Source organism: Pseudophryne corroboree, chromosome 5 (assembly GCF_028390025.1).
Source record: "Pseudophryne corroboree isolate aPseCor3 chromosome 5, aPseCor3.hap2, whole genome shotgun sequence".
NCBI classification, from domain to species: domain Eukaryota; kingdom Metazoa; phylum Chordata; class Amphibia; order Anura; family Myobatrachidae; genus Pseudophryne; species Pseudophryne corroboree.
This window is the reverse complement of record NC_086448.1, coordinates 280,949,127-280,972,493: the sequence shown is the minus strand read 5'-3', so window position 1 is coordinate 280,972,493 and position 23,367 is coordinate 280,949,127. Positions and strand designations below refer to the sequence as shown.

General features: G+C 46.9%; 1 protein-coding gene across 1 annotated transcript in view; it reads right to left on the bottom strand.

Moving 5' to 3' along the window:
• The window catches only part of TOPBP1 (DNA topoisomerase II binding protein 1), a 238,014-nt gene that overhangs the window by 139,041 nt on the left and 75,606 nt on the right, over positions 1-23,367 (bottom strand). The window contains exon 12 of the mRNA XM_063922375.1: positions 12,821-12,993. Coding sequence (XP_063778445.1) covers positions 12,821-12,993 — 173 coding nt within the window. The remainder of the gene's footprint in view (positions 1-12,820; positions 12,994-23,367) is intronic.

The following is a 23,367-nucleotide window of genomic DNA, read 5'->3' as shown; positions in this document are numbered from 1 at the left end:
AACTATATAGTAGTATGCTGAAGGGTTAAACACAACATGAGCGAGATGTCAACACAGCCAGATTTGAGCATGCAGACGCACAGCACCATGTTTGAGCGCACAGTACAGAGAAAATCATGACGTCTGTATGCAGAAGGCTCACCTTAGTAGGGGAAATAGTCCAGCCCCTGTCTGACCTGGACTGTAAGCCCCCAGCACAGCCATGCAAGCGGTGGTGCGAGATGGGACTGCACCACTGCTAAACTCAACCACCATCCCAGGAAGCGCTAAGATTCTAACTTTTGGGTGCGCAAACATTTTTAATATAGCGCTGTACTTTGTTTAAACTACCCATGGGCTATTCATGTGAGCTGCGGGAAGGCTGTGAGACACATAGTAATGCTGCTGCTACAAGCACCCTCAGCCAGACTTCTGGCCAAAGTGCACTCTTGCAGGGCTAAATGCTATATCTGCTGCACAGACCTAACCTGGGGGGACCCGTGCCCATACCTGCCCACTGCCCTTGCTAATCAAGGGTGGTGGGTTATAATTATTACTGCTTAGGCAAACCAGTGCGCAGGAGGCCACAGAGCCTGACGATCGTGTGGCCAGGGATGCATACATAGCTGAGGCGGGTCCCCCCGGGGCTTCCAGCAGTGCAGGCAGACTTCAGCAGCTTTCATATTGCTTGTTGTAGCCTTGAAAGAAAAATCAAAGTAACAGAAAAGAAAATGTAAAAAGGCTGAAGACAGCCCTGTAAACACCCGACTCCCTCGGGCACTAACCTAATCTAGTTCCAGTGGGGTGTAGAGGGGGAGAAGCCAACTTCAACTCTAATGAATTCTTAAACTGTCAGGCTTCACTCTTCTCCTGTCTATACCCTAGTGTATACTCCAGAGTCCACTAGTGGATTAAGGAGACCTCTTTAGAATAATCTTTATAAATAAATTTATACAATTTGTCAGTTTTAGGGATGAGTTTGGGGGTGCGTGGGGCTCCCTGTGTTGGCTGCTTTGGGGCATTACATTGTAACACTTAATCTAGCACTTTAGCACTTTTTTTTTTTTACTAATGTAACACTTTTTAATCATTACCTCTCACCTGTGGAAACACTCTCAATGCATACACTATATGGACAAAAGTATTCGGACGCCTGACCATTATACCAACAGGGACTATAATGACATTGTCTTCAAATACATACAATTTAATATGGAGTTGATCCCCTTTTGCAGTTGTAACCGCTTCCACTCTTCTTGGAAGGCTTTCCACAAGATTTTGGAGTGTTTCTGTGGGAATTTGTGCCCATTCATTCTGTAAAGCATTCATGAGGTCAGACACTGATGTTGGAAGAGAAGGCCTGGCTCGCTAACTCCAGTTCATCCCAAAAGTGTATAACAGGGTTGAGATCAGAACTCTGTGCAGGCCAGTCAAGTTCTTCCACACCAAAATCATCAAACCATGTCTTTACAGTCCTTGCTTTGTCGACTGGGCCACAGTCACATTGGAATAAAATAATGGCCTTCTCAAAATTGTTGCCTCAAAGTTGGAAGCATAGCATTATGCAAAATGTATTGGTATGCTGAAGCATTAAGAATGCCCTTCACTGGAGATAAAGGGCCTAGCCCAAACCCTGAAAAATAACAGCCCCATACCATTATCCCTCCTCCACAAAACTTCAGTTGGTATAATGCAGTTCGGCAGGTAACGCTCTCCCGGCATCCACCAAACCCAGACTCGCCCACCTGACTGCCAAACAGAGAAGCGTGATTCATGACTCCACATAACATGTTTCCACTGCTCCACAGTCCAGTGTCGATGTGCATTACATCACTCCATCAGACGTTTGGCATTGGACTTGGTGAGGTGAGGCTTCCATGCAGCTGCTTGGCGATTTAAACCCATTACATTAAGCTCCCGCCACACAGTTTTTGTGCTTACATTGATGCCAGTTCAAGTCCGGGACTCTTCAGCTATGGAATCAGCAGATCGTTGGCGAATTTTACACACCATGCGCCTTAGCAGTTGTTGACCCCGCTCTGATTTTACGTGGTCTTCTGCTTAGTGGATGTGTTGCTATTGTTCTTAAACGCTTCCACTTTATAATAATATCACTTAAAGTTGACCGTGTAATATCCAGCAGGTATTACATTTCTCTTATTGCACAGGTGGCATCCTATCACAGTACCATGCTTGAAGTCAGAGCTTTTTACAATGATCCACTTTGTATGACAAATGTTTGCAAAAGGAGACTGCACGGCTAGGTGCTTGATTTTATACACCTGTGGCAACGGGTCTGATTGAAACACCTGAATACAATAATTAACAGCTGTGGCCAAATACTTTTATCCAAATAGTGTAGCTGTGTAACACCTTTTAACACTTATTTTCTCTCACTAGTCTGATGCCTTGGGGCAGGTGGCTTGTGCTGTCCTGGGGTGGTCCCGTGCGCTGGACTTTAACCTTAGGAATGTTGGGGACCCACCAGATGATATCACCTGATCGCAGCTGGTAGGCCCATATTATTGGCCAAAATTATCCATAGCACCTCAATTTTACTCCTTGATATATCACAGAGTTCATTATAATTCATCTGATTAGCAGTATTTAGTACTTAAGAGTATGCTCCTGCATTTTCTCTTTTTTCTACGTGGAACAGTGCAAGTGTCACCAAATTGGATGAATGAGAAAAAGGGATTTTAATCGTTTTGTCAAATGCTTTTTTCAAAATATTTGAAGGGGGGGGGGGGACATTGAGTTCACAACCTTTTACAGTCTTAATTCTCCAGTAAAATGTTTAGCAAAGTTTAGAAGTTTTTTTCGTTAGTGTTGTCAACTTCACTCTTGACTTTTCTTCTGGTTCTGTCCTGCGGCTAGAAAAAAATAAGAATTTACTTACCGATAATTCTATTTCTCGTAGTCCGTAGTGGATGCTGGGAACTCCGTAAGGACCATGGGGAATAGCGGCTCCGCAGGAGACTGGGCACAACTAAAGAAAGCTTTAGGACTACCTGGTGTGCACTGGCTCCTCCCACTATGACCCTCCTCCAGACCTCAGTTAGGATACTGTGCCCGGAAGAGCTGACACAATAAGGAAGGATTTTGAATCCCGGGTAAGACTCATACCAGCCACACCAATCACACCGTATAACTCGTGATACTATACCCAGTTAACAGTATGAAACATAACTGAGCCTCTCAACAGATGGCTCATAACAATAACCCTTTAGTTAGGCAATAACTATATACAAGTATTGCAGACAACCCGCACTTGGGATGGGCGCCCAGCATCCACTACGGACTACGAGAAATAGATTTACCGGTGAGTAAAATCTTACTTTCTCTGACGTCCTAGTGGATGCTGGGAACTCCGTAAGGACCATGGGGATTATACCAAAGCTCCCAAACGGGCGGGAGAGTGCGGATGACTCTGCAGCACCGAATGAGAGAACTCAAGGTCCTCCTCAGCCAGGGTATCAAATTTGTAGAATTTTGCAAACTTGTTTGACCCTGACCAAATAGCAGCTCGGCAAAGTTGTAAAGCCGAGACCCCTCGGGCAGCCGCCCAAGTAGAGCCCACCTTCCTCGTGGAATGGGCTTTCACTGATTTAGGATGCGGCAGTCCAGCCGCAGAATGCGCAAGCTGAATTGTGCTACAAATCCAGCGAGCAATCGACTGTTTCGAAGCAGGAGCACCCAGCTTGTTGGGTGCATACAGGATAAATAGAGAGTCAGTTTTCCTGACTCCAGCCGTCCTGGAAACCTTAAATTTTCAAGGCCCTGACTACGTCCAGTAACTTGGAATCCTCCAAGTCCCTAGTAGCCGCAGGCACTACGATAGGTTGGTTAAAGTGAAACGCTGATACCACCTTAGGGAGAAACTGGGGACGAGTCCTCAATTCTGCCCTATCCATATGGAAAATCAGATAAGGGCTTTTACATGACAAAGCCGCCAATTCTGACACACGCCTGGCCGAAGCCAAGGCCAAAAGCATTACCACTTTCCTCGTGAGATATTTTAGATCCGCGGTTTTAAGTGGCTCGAACCAATGTGACTTTAGGAAACTCAACACCACGGTGAGATCCCAAGGTGCCACCGGAGACACAAAAAGAGGCTGAGTATGCAGCACTCCCTTAACAAAAGTCTGAACTTCAGGCAGTGAAGCCAGTTCTTTTTGGAAGAAAATGTACAGAGCCGAAATCTGGACCTTAATGGAAGCCAATTTTAGGCCCATAGTCACTCCTGACTGTAGGAAGTGCAGAAATCGACCCAGTTGAAATTCTTCTGTTGGGGCCTTTTTAGCCTCACACCAAGCCACATATTTTCACCATATGCGCTGATAATGTTGTGCGGTCACATCTTTCCTTGCCCCAATCAGCGTAGGAATGACTTCCTCCGGAATGCCTTTTTCCTTTAGGATCCGGTGTTCAACCGCCATGCCGCCAAACGCAGCCGCGGTAAGTCTTGGAACAGACAGGGCCCCTGCTGCAGCAGGTCCTGTCTGAGCGGCAGAGACCATGGGTCCTCTGAGATCATTTCTTGAAGTTCTGGGTACCAAGCTCTTCTTGGCCAATCCGGAACCACGAGTATAGTTCTTACTCCTCTCCTTCTTCTTATTCTCAGTACCTTAGGTATGAGAGGCAGAGGAGGGAACACATACACCGACTGGTACACCCACTGTGTCACCAGAGCGTCCCCAGCTTATCGCCTGAGGGTCCCTTGACCTGGCGCAATATCTTTTTAGCTTTTTGTTGAGGCGGGACGCCATCATGTCCACCTGTGGCCTTTCCCAATGGTGTACAATCATTTGGAAGACTTCTGGATGAAGTCCCCACTCTCCCGGGTGGAGGTCGTGTCTGCTGAGAAAAACTGCTTCCCAGTTGTCCACTCCGGGAATGAACACTGCTGACAGTGCTAACACATGATTTTCCGCCCATCGGAGAATCCTTGTGGCTTCTGCCATCGCCATCCTGCTTCTTGTGCCGCCCTGTTGGTTTACATGGGCGACCGCCGTGATGTTGTCTGACAATCAGTACCGGCTGGTTTTGAAGCAGGGGTCTTGCTTGACTTAGGGCATTGTAAATGGCCCTCAGTTCCAGAATGTTTATGTGTAGGGAAATCTCCTGATTCGACCATAGTCCCTGGAAGTTTTTTACCTGTGTGACTGCCCCCCAGCCTCGAAGGCTGGCATCCGTGGTCACCAGAACCCAGTCCTGTATGCCGAATCTGCGGCCCTCTCGAAGATGAGCACCCTGCAGTCACCACGGCAGAGATACCCTGGTCCTTGGAGACAGGGTTATCAGCCGATGCATCTGAAGATGCGATCCGGACCACTTGTCCAACAGGTCCCACTGAAAAGCTCTTGCATGGAACCTGCCGAATGGCATTGCTTCGTAGGAAGCTACCATTTTTTCCCAGGACTCGCGTGCAGTGATGCACCGACACCTGTTTTGGTTTCAGGAGGCCTCTGACTAGAGATGACAGCTCCTCGGCTTTCTCCTCCGGGAGAAACCCTTTTTTCTGGTCTGTGTCCAGAACCATCCCCAGGAACAGTAGACGTGTCGTAGGAACCAGCTGTGCTGTTGTAGCACTTCCCGAGATAGTGCTACCCCGACCAATAACTGCTCCTTGGACCTCGCCTTTATCAGGAGATCGTCCAAGTACGGGATAATTAAAAACTCCCTATTTTTGAAGGAGTATCATCATTTCGGCCATTACCTTGGTAAATACTCTCGGTGCCGTGGACAGACCGAACGGCAACGTCTGGAATTGGTAACGACAAACCTGTACCACAAAACTGAGGTACTCCTGGTGAGGATGGTAAATGGGGACATACAGGTAAGCATCCTTGATGTCCAGAGATACCATGTAATCTCCCTCGTCCAGGCTTGCAATAATCGCCCTGAGCGATTTCATTTTTAACTTGAACCTTCGTATATAAGTGTTCAAGGATTTCAATTTTAGAATGGGTTTCACCGAACCGTCTGGTTTCGGTACCACAACATTGTGGAATAGTAACCCCGGCCTTGTTGAAGGAGGGGTACCTTGATTTTCACCTGCTGGAAGTACAGCTTGCTGATTTGAGGTAACGGCGAGAGGGAGTCGCCTCGAACTCCAGCTTGTATCCCTGTGATACTGCATGCAGAACCCAGGGATCCACCTGTGAGCGAGCTCACTGGACGCTGAAGTTCTCGAGACGCGCCCCCCACCGCACCTGGCTACACCTGTGGAGCCCCCGCGTCATGCGGTGGACTCAGAGGAAGCGGGGAAAGAATTTTGATCCTGGGAACTGGCTGACTGGTGCAGCTTTTTCCCTCTTCCCTCGTCTCCGTGCAGAAAGGAAGCGCCTTTGACCCGCTTGCTTTTCTGAAGCCGAAAGGACTGTACCTGATAATACAGTGCTTTCTTAGGCTGTGAGGAAAACCCGAGGTAAAAATTTTTTTCTTCCCAGCTGTTGCTGTGGATACGAGGTCCAGAGACCATCCCCAAACAATTCCTCACTCTTATAAGGCAGAATCTCTATGTGCCTTTTAAAGTCAGCATCACCTGTCCAGTGTCGGGTCTCTAATACCTTCCTGGCAGAATGGACATTGCATTAATTCCGGATGCCAGCCAGCAAAACATCCCTCTGTGCATCCCTCATATATAAGACGACGTCTTTAATATGTTCTTATGTTAGTAAAATAGTATCCCTGTCTGACAGGGTCACAGACCACGCTGCAGCAGCACTATCCATGCTGAGGCAATTGCAGGTCTCAGTCTAGTACCTGAGTGTGTAAATACAGACTTCAGGATAGCCTCCTGCTTTTTATCAACAGGTACCTTCAAAGTGGCCGTATCCTAAGACGGCAGTGCCACCTTTTTTGACAAACGTGTGAGCGCCTTATCCACCCTAGGGGACATCTCCCAGCGTAACCTATCCTCTGGCGGGAAAGGGTACGCCATCAGTAACTTTTTAGAAATTACCAGTTTCTTATCGGGGGAACCCACGCTTTTTCACACACTTCATTCACTCATCTGATGGGGGAACAAAACACTGCCTGCTTTTCCTCCCCAAACATAAAACCCTTTTTTAGTGGTACTTGGGTTAATGTCAGAAATGTGTAACACATTTTTTATTGCCAGGATCATGCAACGGATGTTCCTAGTGGATTGTGTATATGTCTCAACCTCGTCGACACTGGAGTCAGACTCCGTGTCGACATCTGTGTCTGCCATCTGAGGTAACGGGCGTTTTTTGAGCCCCTGATGGCCTTTGAGACGCCTGGGCAGGCGCGGGCTGAGAAGCCGGCTGTCCCACAGCTGTTACGTCATCCAGCCTTTTATGTAAGGAGTTGACACTGTCGGTTAATACCTTCCACCTATCCATCCACTCTGGTGTCGGCCCCACAGGGGCGACATCACATTTATCGGCATCTGCTCCGCCTCCACATAAGCCTCCTCATCAAACATGTCGACACAGCCGTACCGACACACCGCACACACACAGGGAATGCTCTTACTGAGGACAGGACCCCACAAAGCCCTTTGGGGAGACAGAGAGAGAGTATGCCAGCACACACCAGAGCGCTATATAATGTAGGGATTAACACTATAACTGAGTGAATTTTCCGCCATAGCTGCTTGTATAAACAATATTGCGCCTAAATTTAGTGCCCCCCCTCTCTTTTTAACCCTTTGAGCCTGAAAACTACAGGGGAGAGCCTGGGGAGCTGTCTTCCAGCTGCACTGTGAAGAAAAAATGGCGCCAGTGTGCTGAGGGAGATAGCCCCGCCCCTTTTTCGACGGACTTTTCTCCCGCTTTTTTATGGATTCTGGCAGGGGTATTTATCACATATATAGCCTCTGGGACTATATATTGTGATTATTTTGCCAGCCAAGGTCTTAATATTGCTGCTCAGGGCGCCCCCCCCCCCCCCAGCGCCCTGCACCCATCAGTGACCGGAGTGTGAGGTGTGCATGAGGAGCAATGGCGCACAGCTGCAGTGCTGTGCGCTACCTTGGTGAAGACAGAAGTCTTCTGCCGCCGATTTTCCGGAACACTTCTTGCTTCTGGCTCTGTAAGGGGGCCGGCGGCGCGGCTCCGGGACCGAACATCAAGGCCGGTTCCTGCGGTCTATCCCTCTGGAGCTAATGGTGTCCAGTAGCCTAAGAAGCCCAAGCTACCACCAGTTAGGTAGGTTCGCTTCTTCTCCCCTTAGTCCCTCGCTGCAGTGAGTCTGTTGCCAGCAGATCTCACTGTAAAATAAAAAACCTAAATATACTTTCTTTCTAGGAGCTCAGGAGAGCCCCTAGTGTGCATCCAGCTCAGCCGGGCACAAGATTCTAACTGAGGTCTGGAGGAGGGTCATAGTGGAAGGAGCCAGTGCACACCAGGTAGTCCTAAAGCTTTCTTTAGTTGTGCCCAGTCTCCTGCGGAGCCGCTATTCCCCATGGTCCTTACGGAGTTCCCAGCATCCACTAGGACGTCAGAGAAATAGGATTTTAAATACCTACCGGTAAATCTCGTAGTCCATAAGGGATATTGGAGAGACACATTAGTACGATGGGGGATGTCCCAAAACTTCCAGAACGGGCGGGAATGTGCGGAGGCAACTGCAACAGCGCCTGCCCAAACTGGGTATCCTCTTTGGCCAGGGTATCAAACTTGTAGAACTTCACAAAGGTGTTCTTACCCGACCAGGTAGCGGCCCGGCACAGTTGCAAGGCCGAAATTCCACGGGCAGCCGCCCAGGTAGAGCCCACCAATCTAGTAGAGTAGGCTTTTAGAGACTTAGGAGCAGGCCAATACATAGGCCTGTTGGATAGTAAGTCGAATCCAACAAGCAATGGACTGCTTGGAAGCAGGGCAACCCTTTTTCTGCGCATCAGAGCACAAACAAGGAATCAGTTTTTCTGATCCGAGCTGTACGCTTGACGTAGATCTTCAAGGCACGCACAGCATCAAATGTCTCCGGATGAGCAGAAGCGTCAGAACAGGATGGAATCACAATAGGTTGATTCAGATGAAACGCCGAAACAACCTTCGGCAGGAACTGCTGTCTAGTCCACAGCTCCGCTCTGTCCTCATAAAAGACCAAAGTCCGGACTTTTTCTACAATAAGGCCCCCAATTCTGACACACGTCTAGCAGAAGCCAGGGCCCGTAACATCACCGTCTTCCACGTGCGGTACTTGTCTTCTACCGTCATCAGAGGGTCAAACCAAGAGGAATGTAGAAATTTCAACACTACATCCAAATCCCAGGGTGCTGTAGGCGGCACAGGGGGAGGTTGTATATGGAGTAATCCTTGCAAGAAGGTCTGAACTTCTGGCAACACTGCCAATTTCTCCTGAAAGAAAATGGAGAGAGCTGAAATCTGGAACTTAATGGAACACAGACGTAAGCCCTTATCCACACCAACCTGCAGAAAACGTCCCAAGTGAAAGACTGCAGGCAGATACTTGCGTTCCTCGCACCAAGAGACATTTCTTCTCCAGATGAGATAGTGTTTTGAGGTCACAGGTTTCCTAGCCTAAACCATGGTTGCAATAACCTTCTTGGAAAGGCCCTTGTGAGCTAGAATGTTCCGCTCAACCTCCATGCCGTCAAACGAAGACGCCGTAAGTCCGGGTAGACGAACGGTCCTTGATGAAGAAGATCTCTTCTGAGTGGTAGAGGCCAAGGGTCTTCGAGGGACATGTCCAGAAGATCCGCGTACAACGCTCTCTGGGGCCAAACCGGGGCAAGCAGAACTGCTTATACTCCTTGATGCCAGTTCCTCTCGAGCACCTTCGGGATCAACGGAATCGAAGGAAATATGTAGACCAGCCAGTAAGGCCAAGGCGACATCAGTGCATCCACTGCGCACGCCTGAGGATCTCTGGTTCGCAAGCAATAGGAGCGAAGTTTCTTGTTGAGGCGAAACGCCATCAAGTCGATCTGAGGGCAACCCCACCGGTCGATGATCAGCTGAAACACGTGAGGATGTAGGCCCCACTCCCCTTGGTGGAGATCGTGGTGACTCAGTAAGTCCGCTTCCAAGTTGTCTACTCATGGAGTTGTCCGACTGTACCTGGATAGCTTGATCCTGGAGCAGAAGGGAGGTCTGTATCAGGGCAATGTAGACAGCCCGAAGTTTCAGGATGTTGATCGGAAGTGGGGCTTCTTGGGCAGAAAACCTTCCATGGAAATGCACCCCTTGGGTGACAGCTCCCCCCATCCTCGCATCGGTCGTGAGGAGAACCCAATCCTGAATTCCGAAGCGTCGACCTTCTTGGAGATTGGAAGACTGCAGCCACCACAGGAGTGAAATCCTTGCCCGGGGTGACAGCTGAATCATTCAGTGCATCTGAAGATGGGAACCGGACCACTTGTTCAGGATGTCCAGTTGAAATGGTCTGGCATGGAACCGTCCATACTGAATGGCCTCGTACGAGGCTACCATCTTTCCCAATAATCTTATGCAAAGATGAATGGAAACCCAAGTCGGTCGGAGAACCATGCAAACCATTTTCTGGAGAGTTCTCACTTTGTCCTCTGGGAGGAACACTTTCTGCGCTACAGTATCCAGTAGCATTCCCAGAAACAGGAGCTGCTGAGATGGCTCCAAGTGGGACTTCTGTAGATTGAGGATACACCCGAGATGTGACAGAAGGTGTATAGTGCGATCTATATGGAGCGGTAGGAGCTCCCTGTAAATCGCCTCCATCAGGAGATCATCCAAGTAAGGGACCTCGTTGACCCCCTGGACCCTGAGCTGGAACATCATTTCCGCCATCACCTTCGGAGCTGTAGACAGGCCAAACGGTAACGCCTGGAACCGGCAGTGATCGTTCAGCAGGGAAATCTCAGATATGCCTGATGGGGAGGCCAAATTGGGATATGAAGGTAGGGGTCCCTGATATCCAGGGACACTAGGAATTCCTGATGTTCCAGGCCTGCGATCACTGCTCTCAAAGATACCATCTTGAATTTGAAAACCTTTAGGTAAAGATTCAAGGACTTCAAGTTCAAAATCGGCCTCACAGACCAGTCTGGTTTTGGCACAACGAACAAACTGAAGTAGTAACTTTTCCCTTGCTGTTGCAGGGGAACTGGAACAATGACTTGGGACCGGACCAACTTTGTGATGGTCTGTAGTAGCTTAACACACACATTTTCCAAAGCTGGTAAGTTTGATTTGAAAAATTGTTGGGGAGGAGCAGTATCAAACTCCAGCTTGTAACCCTGAGAAATAAGGTCCCTTACCCAGGCGTCCTGGCATGAACTTTCCCAGATGTGGCTGAAGTGACGTAGCCGGGCTCCCACCTCAAGATCCTCCCGGGGTGGGCACCGTCATGGTGAGGTCTTTGCAGAAGCTGAACTGGTGCTCTGTTCTTGAGAGCCGGCAACGGCTGGTTTCTTAGGTTTACCCCTGGTGCCTCTAGCTGTATTTGATGCACCTCTGGCCCTAGATCGAAATCTGGTGGACCGAAAGGACTGACTAGATGGTCCCGGGTAGGTACGTCTAGCAGGCGGAGCCCCCGAAGGAAGAGACGCGGATTTGCCAGCAGTAGCTTTCGAGATCCATGCGTTCAATTCGCCTCTGAAAAGCCATTCATCTGTAAAGGGAAGATTCCACATTGCGTTTGGAGTCAGCATCTGCAATCCACTGACGTAACCATATGGCTCTGCGTGCTGACACAGCCATAGCAGTAGTCCTAGCATTAATATTGCCCCCAGGAGGGACCCGTATGCCGCACCAGGAACCGGGGGACCCCCTAGCGGGTCCCCCGGTGTATACTCACCACCGACGATCACCTTCAGGCTATGTTAGGGGTGTGCGGCGTGCTGCGGTTGCGAAAGCCAAGGCGCAGTGCCCCTGCAGCACTGCACCTCAGGAGGACGGTGACCGCCCCCTCCCCTAACTCCCACGGCGCAAGTATGCTGTTGCCCAAACAGCATACCGAAATAAACAAAACTTTAAAATACATTGATGGAAAAAACAACAACTCTGGAGCTAGCAGAGTGTGCATCCTCTCCTGAGGGCACTTTTTTCTAAACTGCCTGTAGGAGGGGGCATAGAGCGGAGGAGCCAGCACACCCAGTGGATGAATTTTAAAGTGCACTGGCTCCTTTGGACCCCGTTTATAACTATCGTACTAATGTGTCCCCAATATCCCTTATGGATGCTAGAGAAATAACTGTATTCCCTGCAGGATGGGCATTGCAGAGGAGAGTGCAGCTAAAGGAACTTATTTTTTTTTACAGTGACAATGTTCTGAAGGGAACTCTGTATCCCCATGGTGACAATGTCCCCAATTGATTCATTGTTTCAGACAAACCATGAATTCATTGGGGACAAAATAAATGTAAATATTAAAATCCTGCTTTCCAATAAGTAATGCAAACATCAAGGATGAAAAACTTCTTGGGAGAACAGGATTTATCAAACTGTAGGGGGAGAAGCAGATGGCAGATTTATGTTTCATCAATATGAGGCTAGGCACCAGAAAAAGAACCGATTCATTCCCATCAATTTATATATTATGGGTAACGAATGAAAAAAATAAAATTAAACAAAATAGTGAAGAGAAACTTATTCCTAGGCATGGTAGTCGGTGTCCAACTACAGACAAATTTACTTAATGGAAAGTAGAACACTTCCCTGAAATAGGGAGACCATGGGCTGCCCTAGAAGCAAACTTCAACAAGAAGAGTGCTTAAAAATAAAAATAAATACACCCTACTGTTTTCACATCAATAAAAAAAGATGTATAATCTGTAGTTATATCAATTAGATCTGACCACAGCAAACAATTCCTCAATTAACTAATTAGTTAAAATGTTAGATAGAAAGTATAGAGATTGTAAACGTACTTGGCTCCAAGAAGGCCTGCTAGGTAAACTAATGAGTCCCTCTCAGCACCCATAAATTGGCTGACAGAAAGAACGCAATCCTTCAGCGGTGTGCTCCCTTCTAGATAAGTCACTGGTGTGAAGAGAGAATTTGATTGAGGGTCCAAGAGCTTCTCTTGTTCTATACACATTCCCTTAAATAAAAAAATAAAATAAAAATCAACATATGCAAACCTAGTCAAGTATAAAACCATACATTCTTACATGTAATGCAAAGGTGCACGCTGAATATTCAGATCTTTGACTGGCCTATAAGAATGACTACATGGCAATGCAAATCCATATCTGTTGTCTGAAGTATGTGATGATTCTGCTAAATATGAATGTTTATTAAGTTGCTATTTTTGTGCTAGTGTTTTGAGTCTAATGTGTAATTATAAAATGGAGATTTTTGTTTACCATAAAATCTCTTTCTTGGATTCCATCTGGGGGATGCTGCACACTTACTGATGGGTTAGTGTGTGTGTGTGTAGGGAGTTTGGCAGAGAACCTATAGAAAACTAACTCCTCCCATCTCCAGCCTGACCAACAAACACCTCTGTTAACGTTTAGCCACCCCGAAAGAGACAAAACAGAACATAACCAATAAACCAGATAAATTTACGGGAGGGGTCGCAACGTCCCCCAGATGGAATCAGAGAAAGATTTTACGGTAAGTAAACAAAAATCCCATTTCTCTTTCATCCATCTGGGGGACGCAGCGTACTTACTGATTGGATTTCCCAAAGCAAGCTAATTAGGAGGGAGAATCAGACGACATAGCAGTCTGTAAAATATCACGCCCGACAGTCTCCAAACCAAAAGTATGAAAATGATAGAACTTCTACCATTGCACGGATGACCAGGTCGCCGCTCTACACAGATGCTCAACAGTGACACCCCCACGAACAGCCCAAAAGGCTCCAACAGCCCTAGTTGAATGAGCCCTCAGTGGTTCAGGAACAGTAGAGGATACATAGGCTTGACGAATTGCCGAAGTCACCCAACAAGCCACCGTGTTTTTAGAAGCCGGCCAACCCCGTTTGGGTGCGTCAATCAAAACCAACAACGTATCCGTACGACGAATAGATTCAGTACAGGACAACTTAATGCACAAGGCCCTAACAACATCCAATAGCGCCAAATGACTATCCTCTCCAGAGGAAGATGGGGTAAACGCCGTAAGCACAATGTCTTGATTCAGGTAGAAAGCAGCCACTACTTTCGGCAGGAAGGAAGGCCGTCATGAAAAACCAACAAAAGCGGCCTGCAAGAAAGGGCCGCCAACTACGAAACACGTCTGGCCGAAGCAATGGCTAAAAGGAAAACAACCTTAAGAGTGAGGTACCTTAATTCCACAGATTCCAATGGTTCAAATTGAGATTTCTGTAGAGCTTTAAGAACTAAATTTAAGTCTCAGGGAGGAACCGGGGGAACAAATGGAGGTTGAATCCTAAGCACCCCCTGAAGAAATATCTGGACCTCTGGAATGAGAGCCAATCTGTTCTGAAAAAGCACTGATAAAGCGGAAACTTGCCCTTTAAGGGAAAGAAAAAGACGTAGTCCTTTAAGTAGACCATCCTGAAGAAAAGAAAACAGGCAAGGTTCTCTAAAGAGGTCCGGTGATGACCCGCCTTTTTTTTAACAACAAGCAATGTAGATACGCCACACCCTGTGATAAATTTGAGTCTCACCACTGGCCGAGATAATCCTTTTGCTCTTAAACTGGATTCAAGAACCATGCTGTCAAAACCAGCCGATTTAAATCTGGGTGGTGACACGGTTCTTGAAGAAGATCTGGTCACAGAGGTAGACGGAAAGGTTCCTTGGCCACCATGCTGCGCAGAAGTGTGTACCACTGGCGACACGGCCAATCCGGAGTTACAAGAATTACTAGCAGGCCTTGTCGTCGGATGCATTGAAGCAGGCGCGGAATCAGGGGAATCGGTGGAAACACATCCCAGTTGAAACTGCCATGGAGCTGTTAAGGCATTGATCAGCGCTGCCTGAGGATCCTGAGTATGCGACCCGTATTAAGGGAGTTTTTTGTTAAGACGAGACGTCATGAGATCTATGTTGGGCATTAACCAAACAAGACACTCGAGCAAGAAATACCTCCTGATGAAGCTCCCACTCTCCCGGGTGAACTGTGTGACTGCTTAAGAAATCTGCTTCCCAGTTTTCAACTCCCGGAATGTGAATCGCGTAGATGGCCGGAACCCAATGCTCCGCCCACCGGAGAATATGGGAGACATCTTTCATGGCATTCCAGCTTCGACTTCCTCCTTGTCTGTTTATGTAAACCACCACTGTCGCGTTGTCGGATTGAATACGCACTAGATGACCCTGGACCATGGTCTGTACGTGAATGAGAGCATACCGGATCGCTCTCAATTCCAAGATGTTGATCTGTAAGGTCGATTCCTGGCTGTTCCAAAGTCCCTGGAAGTGATGAGTTTGAAACACCGCTCCCCAACCTGTGAGGCTGGCATCCGTAGTGACCATCCTCCAAGACCAAATAGTGAACGGCGCCCCCTTGGTCACACTGTGGCTGTGAAGCCAACAATGGAGAGACTGACGAGTCTGAACAGTCAAACGGAAAAATTGCGAGTCCAGGTGTGGTCCCGTCTGAGTCCAACAGCTGAGAATTTGAGCTTGAAGGGGTCGGCCATGAAATCTGGCATACGGCACTGCCTCGAAGGTTGCTACCATCTTGCCTAACACCTGTATGCATCTGAGAACTGAGACTATTGGTAATTGTAACAGGGATCGGATTCTGGTTCGTAGGTCTTGAATTTTGTCCCGAGGAAGAAACACTTTCTGGCTCCTGGTGTCGAATAAGAGACCTAGAAACAGCTTTTGGGAAAGAAGCAGTGACGATTTTAGAAAGTTTATTATCCACCCGAATGACTGCAGGGTGTCCATTGTGAGCCACAAGTGCAGGTGAAGAAGCGTCTCTGATGGAGCGTGATTAACAGATAGGGAGTCAATATTACTCCCCGATACCTCAGTACCGCAACCATATGGGCCATGATTTTTGTAAACACCCGAGGCCGTGGAGAGACCGAACAGGAGAGCCTGAAAGTGCCAAGGGCCGACTGCAAATCTCAGAAGATGTTGGTGACCTTTCCAAATGGGAACATGTAGGTAGGCATCTTTTATGTCTATGGAAGCCAAATATTCCTCCGGATCCATGGAGCTGATAACTGAACGAATAGATTCCATTATGAATTTCTGAGCAGAGATATGGATTTAGACATTTTAGATTTAAAATGGGCAGAAACGAACCGTCCGGTTTGTTTACGAGAAAAATACTCGAGTAAAAGCCCTGACCTTGTTGTTGTTTGGGGACCGGAAGAATTACTCCGTTGTCGTCTGGAGGGATTGCTTGGGAGAGGAGTGATGAAAAATCGATGTGGGTAGAAATTGCATGCGGGGAAAAAGGAATAAAAAAGTTAGTATTCGGTGTATGCTATAGGCCGCCTGGTATCAACGCATCTGATGAGGAATTGTTACTAAAGCAAATTGAAAGAGCAGCAGGAGTAGGAGACATAGTAGTGATGGGAGATTTTAACTATCCAGAGATAAACTGGAAAAACGATTCATGTGATACTGCTAGGGGCAATATGTTTTTAAACACACTTAATGATAACTACTTAGTCCAACTAATTGAGGAACCAACTAGGTACAATGCAATCTTAGACCTGGTATTAACAAACAATGGGGATTTGGTATCAGGTATTATAGTAGGGGAACCCATAGGAAACAGCGACCACAATATGGTCACATTCAATATCAGTTTCCATAAACAGCCCTATACTGGCTCAACTAGGACTCTAAACTTTAGCAAAGCAAATTTTGAAAAGATGAGGGTATTTTTCAGGGATATTGAATGGGAAGGTTTGTTTTTAGGAAAAAATACTACGGAGAAATGGGAGGTACTAAAATTCCTGCTAGCTAAAAATACACTCAAATTTATTCCTATGAGCAGCAAAAAAATGAATAAAAATCATAAACCGATGTGGCTTAACAAAAAGATTAAGGAACTTATGGGCAAGAAAAGGCGAGCATTTAAAAAATACAAATCTGACGGGGAAGCAGAGTCATTTCAGCACTATAAGGAATGTAACAAAATTTGCAAAAAGGAAATAAGAGCGGCTAAAGTAGAAACTGAAAAACTAGTAGCAAAGGAAAGCAAAGCGAATCCCCAAAAAATCTTTAAATACATTAATAGCAAGAGATTAAAGAAGGAGAGTATAGGCCCTTTAAAAGACAAGTTGGGAGTCTTAAGCAAAAATGATAATGACATAGCGGACACACTAAATGAGTTTTTTTCAACAGTATTCACTAGAGAGGACCCAATTCAGGGACTGACACACAATCTCAATAATGAGAATATCCCACTGATAGGTACTTATTTAAGCGAGGAAGTAGTCTGTGACCGATTAAAACATTTAAAGATTAATAAATCACCAGGGCCCGATGGTATTCACCCAAGGGTTCTAATGGAGCTTCACTCTGAACTGGCAAAACCGCTATCTTTGATCTTTAAGGATTCAGTTATATCAGGTATGGTTCCCAAAGACTGGCGTATAGCGGAAGTAGTGCCTATATTCAAAAAGGGAAGTAAAGTTGAACCAGGTAATTATAGACCAGTTAGTCTTACATCTATAGTGGGGAAAGTATTGGAAGGTATTCTAAGAGATAGTATTCAGAAGTTCCTTGAAGTCAATAAGGTCATTAAAAGGAATCAACATGGGTTTATGAAGGACAGATCCTGTCAAACCAACTTACTTGGCTTTTATGAAACAGTAAGCGCAAACCTAGATCAGGGTAAAGACGTGGATGTAATCTTTTTAGACTTTGCCAAAGCGTTCGATACTGTACCACACATGAGACTTATCTACAAGCTACAAGAATCAGGGCTAGGAAGCACAATATGCACTTGGGTCAAAAACTGGTTAGATAATAGGGAGCAGCGTGTTGTGGTTAATGGATCTTTTTCAAATTGGACTGAAGTGCTAAGTGGTGTGCCGCAAGGCTCAGTATTAGGACCGCTATTGTTCAATATTCTCATTAACGACCTAACAGAAGGTCTAGAGAGCATGGTGTCAATTTTTGCAGATGATACCAAATTGTGTAAGGCTATAAATACAGAGGAGGATGCCAAGTCTCTTCAGAACGACTTAGTTAAATTAGAAGCATGGGCAGCCAAATGGAGAATGCGCTTCAACACAGACAAGTGTAAGGTAATGCACTGTGGTAACAAGAACAAAAATTACACCTACCTACTAAATGGGGTAAAATTAGGGAATTCTGTACTGGAAAAGGACTTAGGTGTCCTCATAGATAGCAAGCTAAGCAGTAGTACCCAAAGTAGGACTGCAGCAAAGAAGGCTAATAAGATATTAGCATGCATAAAACGGGGTATTGATGCTAGGGACGAGAGTATTATACTCCCGTTATATAAATCACTAGTGAGGCCACACCTTGAATACTGTGTACAATCCTGGGCACCGTACTACAAAAAGGATATCCTGGAGCTAGAAAAGGTACAGAGGAGGGCGACCAAACTAATTAAGGGCATGGAGACGATGGAATACAAGGAAAGGCTTGAAAGACTAGGCATGTTTACATTGGAAAAGCGGAGACTAAGAGGGGATATGATCAACATCTACAAATATATAAGGGGACAATACACAGAGCTTGCGCTGGACCTGTTTTTGGTTAGATCAACACAGAGGACTCGTGGACACTCGCTCAGGTTAGAGGAGAGGAGATTCCGCACAATACGGCGTAAAGGCTTTTTCACGGTAAGGACAATACGTGTTTGGAATTCCCTGCCCGAGGGAGTTGTAATGGCGGAATCTGTCAACACCTTTAAGAATGGGTTAGATAAATTCCTAATGGATAAGGATATCCAGGGGTATGGTGCATAGTCATGCATTATAGTTACTATAAATAGGGATAAAATGCAACGGCTGACAGCAGCATCAGTCAGAAATTTTAGTCAAATCATCATGCATAGGAGACCACAAATAGGTTGAACTCAATTGTCCTTTTTCAACCTCAGATACTATGTTACTATGACTCCTCGAGGTCCAAGATATATCCCTGTGAGATGACACCCGTCACCCACCGATCTGGTTTCGACAGGAGCCACACTTACTTCAACTGCAGTAACCAAGCCCACGACCACCAATGATCCCTCTGGAGACCTCGAAGCGTCATGCGGTAGGCTTGTCGGTAGACTTGATGGCTGGTCTGCGAGTTGCCTGTGTTCCTCTACCCTGAATGTTCCTTTACGTGGAAATCTTGAAAAGGCCCAAAAGGACTGGAAACTTCCCCTGCCCAGAGTACAAAAGGATCGAAACTTCGTGGATTTTGGTTTTTGAGGAGCAACCGGAAGAGAAGGGCTCTTGCCTTCAGTAGTATTGGAGATGATCTTTGTTAGTTCTGATCCATAAAGGAACTCCCCTTCAAAGGGAGCGGCTGTTAGAGTCTTTTTTGAATCAGAGTCAGCGTTCCACACCTGAAGCCAGAGAGATCTTCCTACTGTCACAGCTAAGGCAGATACTGGCGACTGAAGCGCCAACAAGGATTGGACGTAGAGAAAATAAGAATTTACTCACCGGTAATTCTATTTCTCGTAGTCCGTAGTGGATGCTGGGAACTCCGTAAGGACCATGGGGAATAGCGGGCTCCGAAGGAGGCTGGGCACTCTAGAAAGATCTTAGACTACCTGGTGTGCACTGGCTCCTCCCACTATGACCCTCCTCCAAGCCTCAGTTAGGTACTGTGCCCGGACGAGCGTACACAATAAGGAAGGATTTTGAATCCCGGGTAAGACTCATACCAGCCACACCAATCACACCGTACAACTCGTGATATGAAACACAGTTAACAGTATGAAACAATAGAGCCTCTCAACAGATGGCTCAACAATAACCCGATTTAGTTAACAATAACTATGTACAAGTATTGCAGATAAACCGCACTTGGGATGGGCGCCCAGCATCCACTACGGACTACGAGAAATAGAATTACCGGTGAGTAAATTCTTATTTTCTCTAACGTCCTAGTGGATGCTGGGAACTCCGTAAGGACCATGGGGATTATACCAAAGCTCCCAAACGGGCGGGAGAGTGCGGATGACTCTGCAGCACTGAATGAGAGAACTCCAGGTCCTCCTCAGCCAGGGTATCAAATTTGTAGAATTTTGCAAACGTGTTTGCCCCTGACCAAGTAGCTGCTCGGCAAAGTTGTAAAGCCGAGACCTCTCGGGCAGCCGCCCAAGATGAGCCCACCTTCCTTGTGGAATGGGCATTGACAGATTTTGGCTGTGGCAGGCCTGCCACAGTATGTGCAAGCTGAATTGTACTACAAATCCAACGAGCAATAGTCTGCTTAGAAGCAGGAGCACCCAGCTTGTTAGGTGCATATAGGATAAACAGCGAGTCAGATTTTCTGACTCTAGCCGTTCTGGAAACATATATTTTCAGTGCCCTGACAACGTCTAGCAACTTGGAGTCCTCCAAGTCCCTAGTAGCCTAGGCACCACAATAGGCTGGTTCAGGTGAAACGCTGACACCACCTTTGGGAGAAACTGGGGACGAGTCCTCAATTCTGCCCTATCCATATGGAAAATCAAATAAGGGCTTTTACAAGACAAAGCCGCCAACTTTGATACTCGCCTGGCAGAAGCCAAGGCCAATAACATAACCACCTTCCACGTGAGATATTTCAGATCCACGGTTTTTAGTGGTTCAAACCAATGTGATTTTAAGCAACTCAACACCACGTTGAGATCCCAAGGTGCCACAGGAGGCACAAACGGGGGCTGACTCTGCAGCACTCCTTTTATAAATGTCTGAACTTCAGGTACTGAAGCTAGTTCTTTTTGAAAGAAAATCGACAGAGCCGAGATCTGTACCTTAATGGAACCCAATTTAAGGCCCATAGTCACTCCTGCTTGCAGGAAATGCAGAAATCGACCTAGTTGAAATTCCTCTGTTGGGGCCCTTTCGGCCTCACACCATGCAACATATTTTTGCCGGGATCACGTCACGGATGTTCCTAGTGGATTGTGTATATGTCTCCACCTTGTCGACACTGGAGTCAGACTCCGTGTCGACATCTGTGTCTGCCATCTGAGAGAGCGGGCGTTTTTGAGCCCCTGATGGCCTTTGAGACGCCTGGGCAGGCGCGGGCTGCGAAGCCGGCTGTCCCACAGCTGTTACGTCATCCACCCTTTTATGTAAGGAGTTGACACTGTCGGTTAATACCTTTCACCAATCCATCCACTCTGGTGTCGGCCCCACAGGGGGCGACATCACATATATCGGCCTCTGTTCTGTCACCATATAAGCCTCCTCATTCAACATGTCGACACAGCCGTACCGACACACCGCAGACACACAGGGAATGCTCTAAACGAGGACAGGACCCACAATAGCCCTTTGGGGGGACAGAGTAAGAGTATGCCAGCACACACCAGAGCGCTATATATATACAGGGACTAACTGAGTTATGTCCCTAATAGCTTTTATATAATATACTGTATACAGTGCCAATTTTAATGCCCCCCTCTCTTTTCCCTCTTACTGTACTGTAGAATTGCAGGGAAGAGCCAGGGAGCTTCCCTCCAGCCGAGCTGTGAGGGAAAAATGGCGCCAGTATGCTGAGGAGATAGGCTCCGCCCCTTTTTCACGGCCTATTCTCCCGTTTTTTATGGAATTCTGGCAGGGGTATTTACCTCATATATAGCCCCTGGGGCCATATATTGAGGTATTTTAGCCAGCCAAGGTGTTTTTATTGCTGCCTCAGGGCGCCCCCCCCCAGCGCCCTGCACCCTCAGTGACCGGAGTGTGAAGTGTGTGAGAGGAGCTCCGGGACCGAACATCAAGGCTGGGCCTGCGGTCGATCCCTCTGGAGCTAATGGTGTCCAGTAGCCTAAGAAGCCCAATCCGGCTGCAAGCAGGCGAGTTCGCTTCTTCTCCTCTTAGTCCCTCGCTGCAGTGAGCCTGTTGCCAGCAGGTCTCACTGAAAATAACAAATTCTAAGACTATAACTTTCTAAGAGCTCAGGAGAGCCCCTAGTGTGCATCCAACCTCGGCCGGGCACGAAATCTAACTGAGGCTTGGAGGAGGGTCATAGTGGGAGGAGCCAGTGCACACCAGGTAGTCTAAGATCTTTCTAGAGTGCCCAGCCTCCTTCGGAGCCCGCTATTCCCCATGGTCCTTACGGAGTTCCCAGCATCCACTAGGACGTTAGAGAAATACCTGATAGGGGCAAACATAGATTTAAGAATTGTCTCTAACTTCCTATCTGTAGGATCCTTCAAGGTCACCGATTGCACTGAAGGGATAACCATAGCCTTCGCCAGGTGTGTAATAGGGGCATCTACCTTCGGGGCTGTCTACCAGAATTTTGTGTCCTCCTCTGTAAATGGATACAGAAATCTCAATTTCTTGGGAGCCTGAAAACGAGAGTCCGGTTTAAGCCAGGCTCCTTTAAAATATCCACAAAATGCAAAGACAGACACTTGTCTTTTCTGCCGTTTGAAAAAGGCTGTTGAAGTCTCCGCCACAGCCGTATCCTGAAGATTAAGAGTCTGACGAATGGCTTCTATCAGTAATCTGACTCCTGATCTTGTAAATAGCTCCTCCTCTTCCCAAGCCGAAGCATCCTACCACTCAGGGTCTACTTCACCTTCCTGTAAGGGAGAGGTTACGGACTAACTCCTCCCCGGGAAAGTTATAGCATGTAATGGCTGCAGGCGTTTGGTGGCAGTAGAATTCCCCGAATAAGTCACTATCTTGTTCAAGGACTGAGCTTAGTCAGTGAGACACTAGCCCATATTTCTCGCCCACAGTGGGTCCTCAGAAGTCAGACTAGAATCAGTACTCAATTGGGACTGACGCAAGTCTGCTATAGCATCAGCAATGTTCTTGGCCTACATAGGTATAGACTGATCCGCAGACCCTCCCTGCTGGTCCACAACCGGTGTTTCAGAGCATGTAGTACAGAGAGTATCTGGGTCCGTGCTATCCTTTGAAAGTTTAGAATTACACTGTGAACAGACAAAATAAACAACAGAGCCTGCTTCCCTTTTACAGATATGTCCGGCTTATTGGCCATATTACAAATTCTTACAAGTGGTTCAATAAAGAAGCAACAAGTAAAAAAAACCTGCACAATAGAGAATTAAAACTAAGGTAAAACTCTCTTCTAATAATGTGCTCTGTAAAATATAAACCCCTCCTGTGTGAAAAACAGGGTGAGTTAGATACTAACAGTAAACCCCACAATAAGTAAGGATTATAAAACTATATTACAGTCTATACAAATATAGAAAAACAGCAAAAACAAACACAGGGATAACTATAATACATACTGTTGCCTGGTCCCCGTCTGTCTAAACAGAGTGAGAAGCTGGAGCACAGTCAGCGTGGGGAAGATGGCACCTGAAGATCAAGACCTCCTACACAGGCAGTAGGCTGTTGTGTGAGAGGAACAGCAAAGCGGGA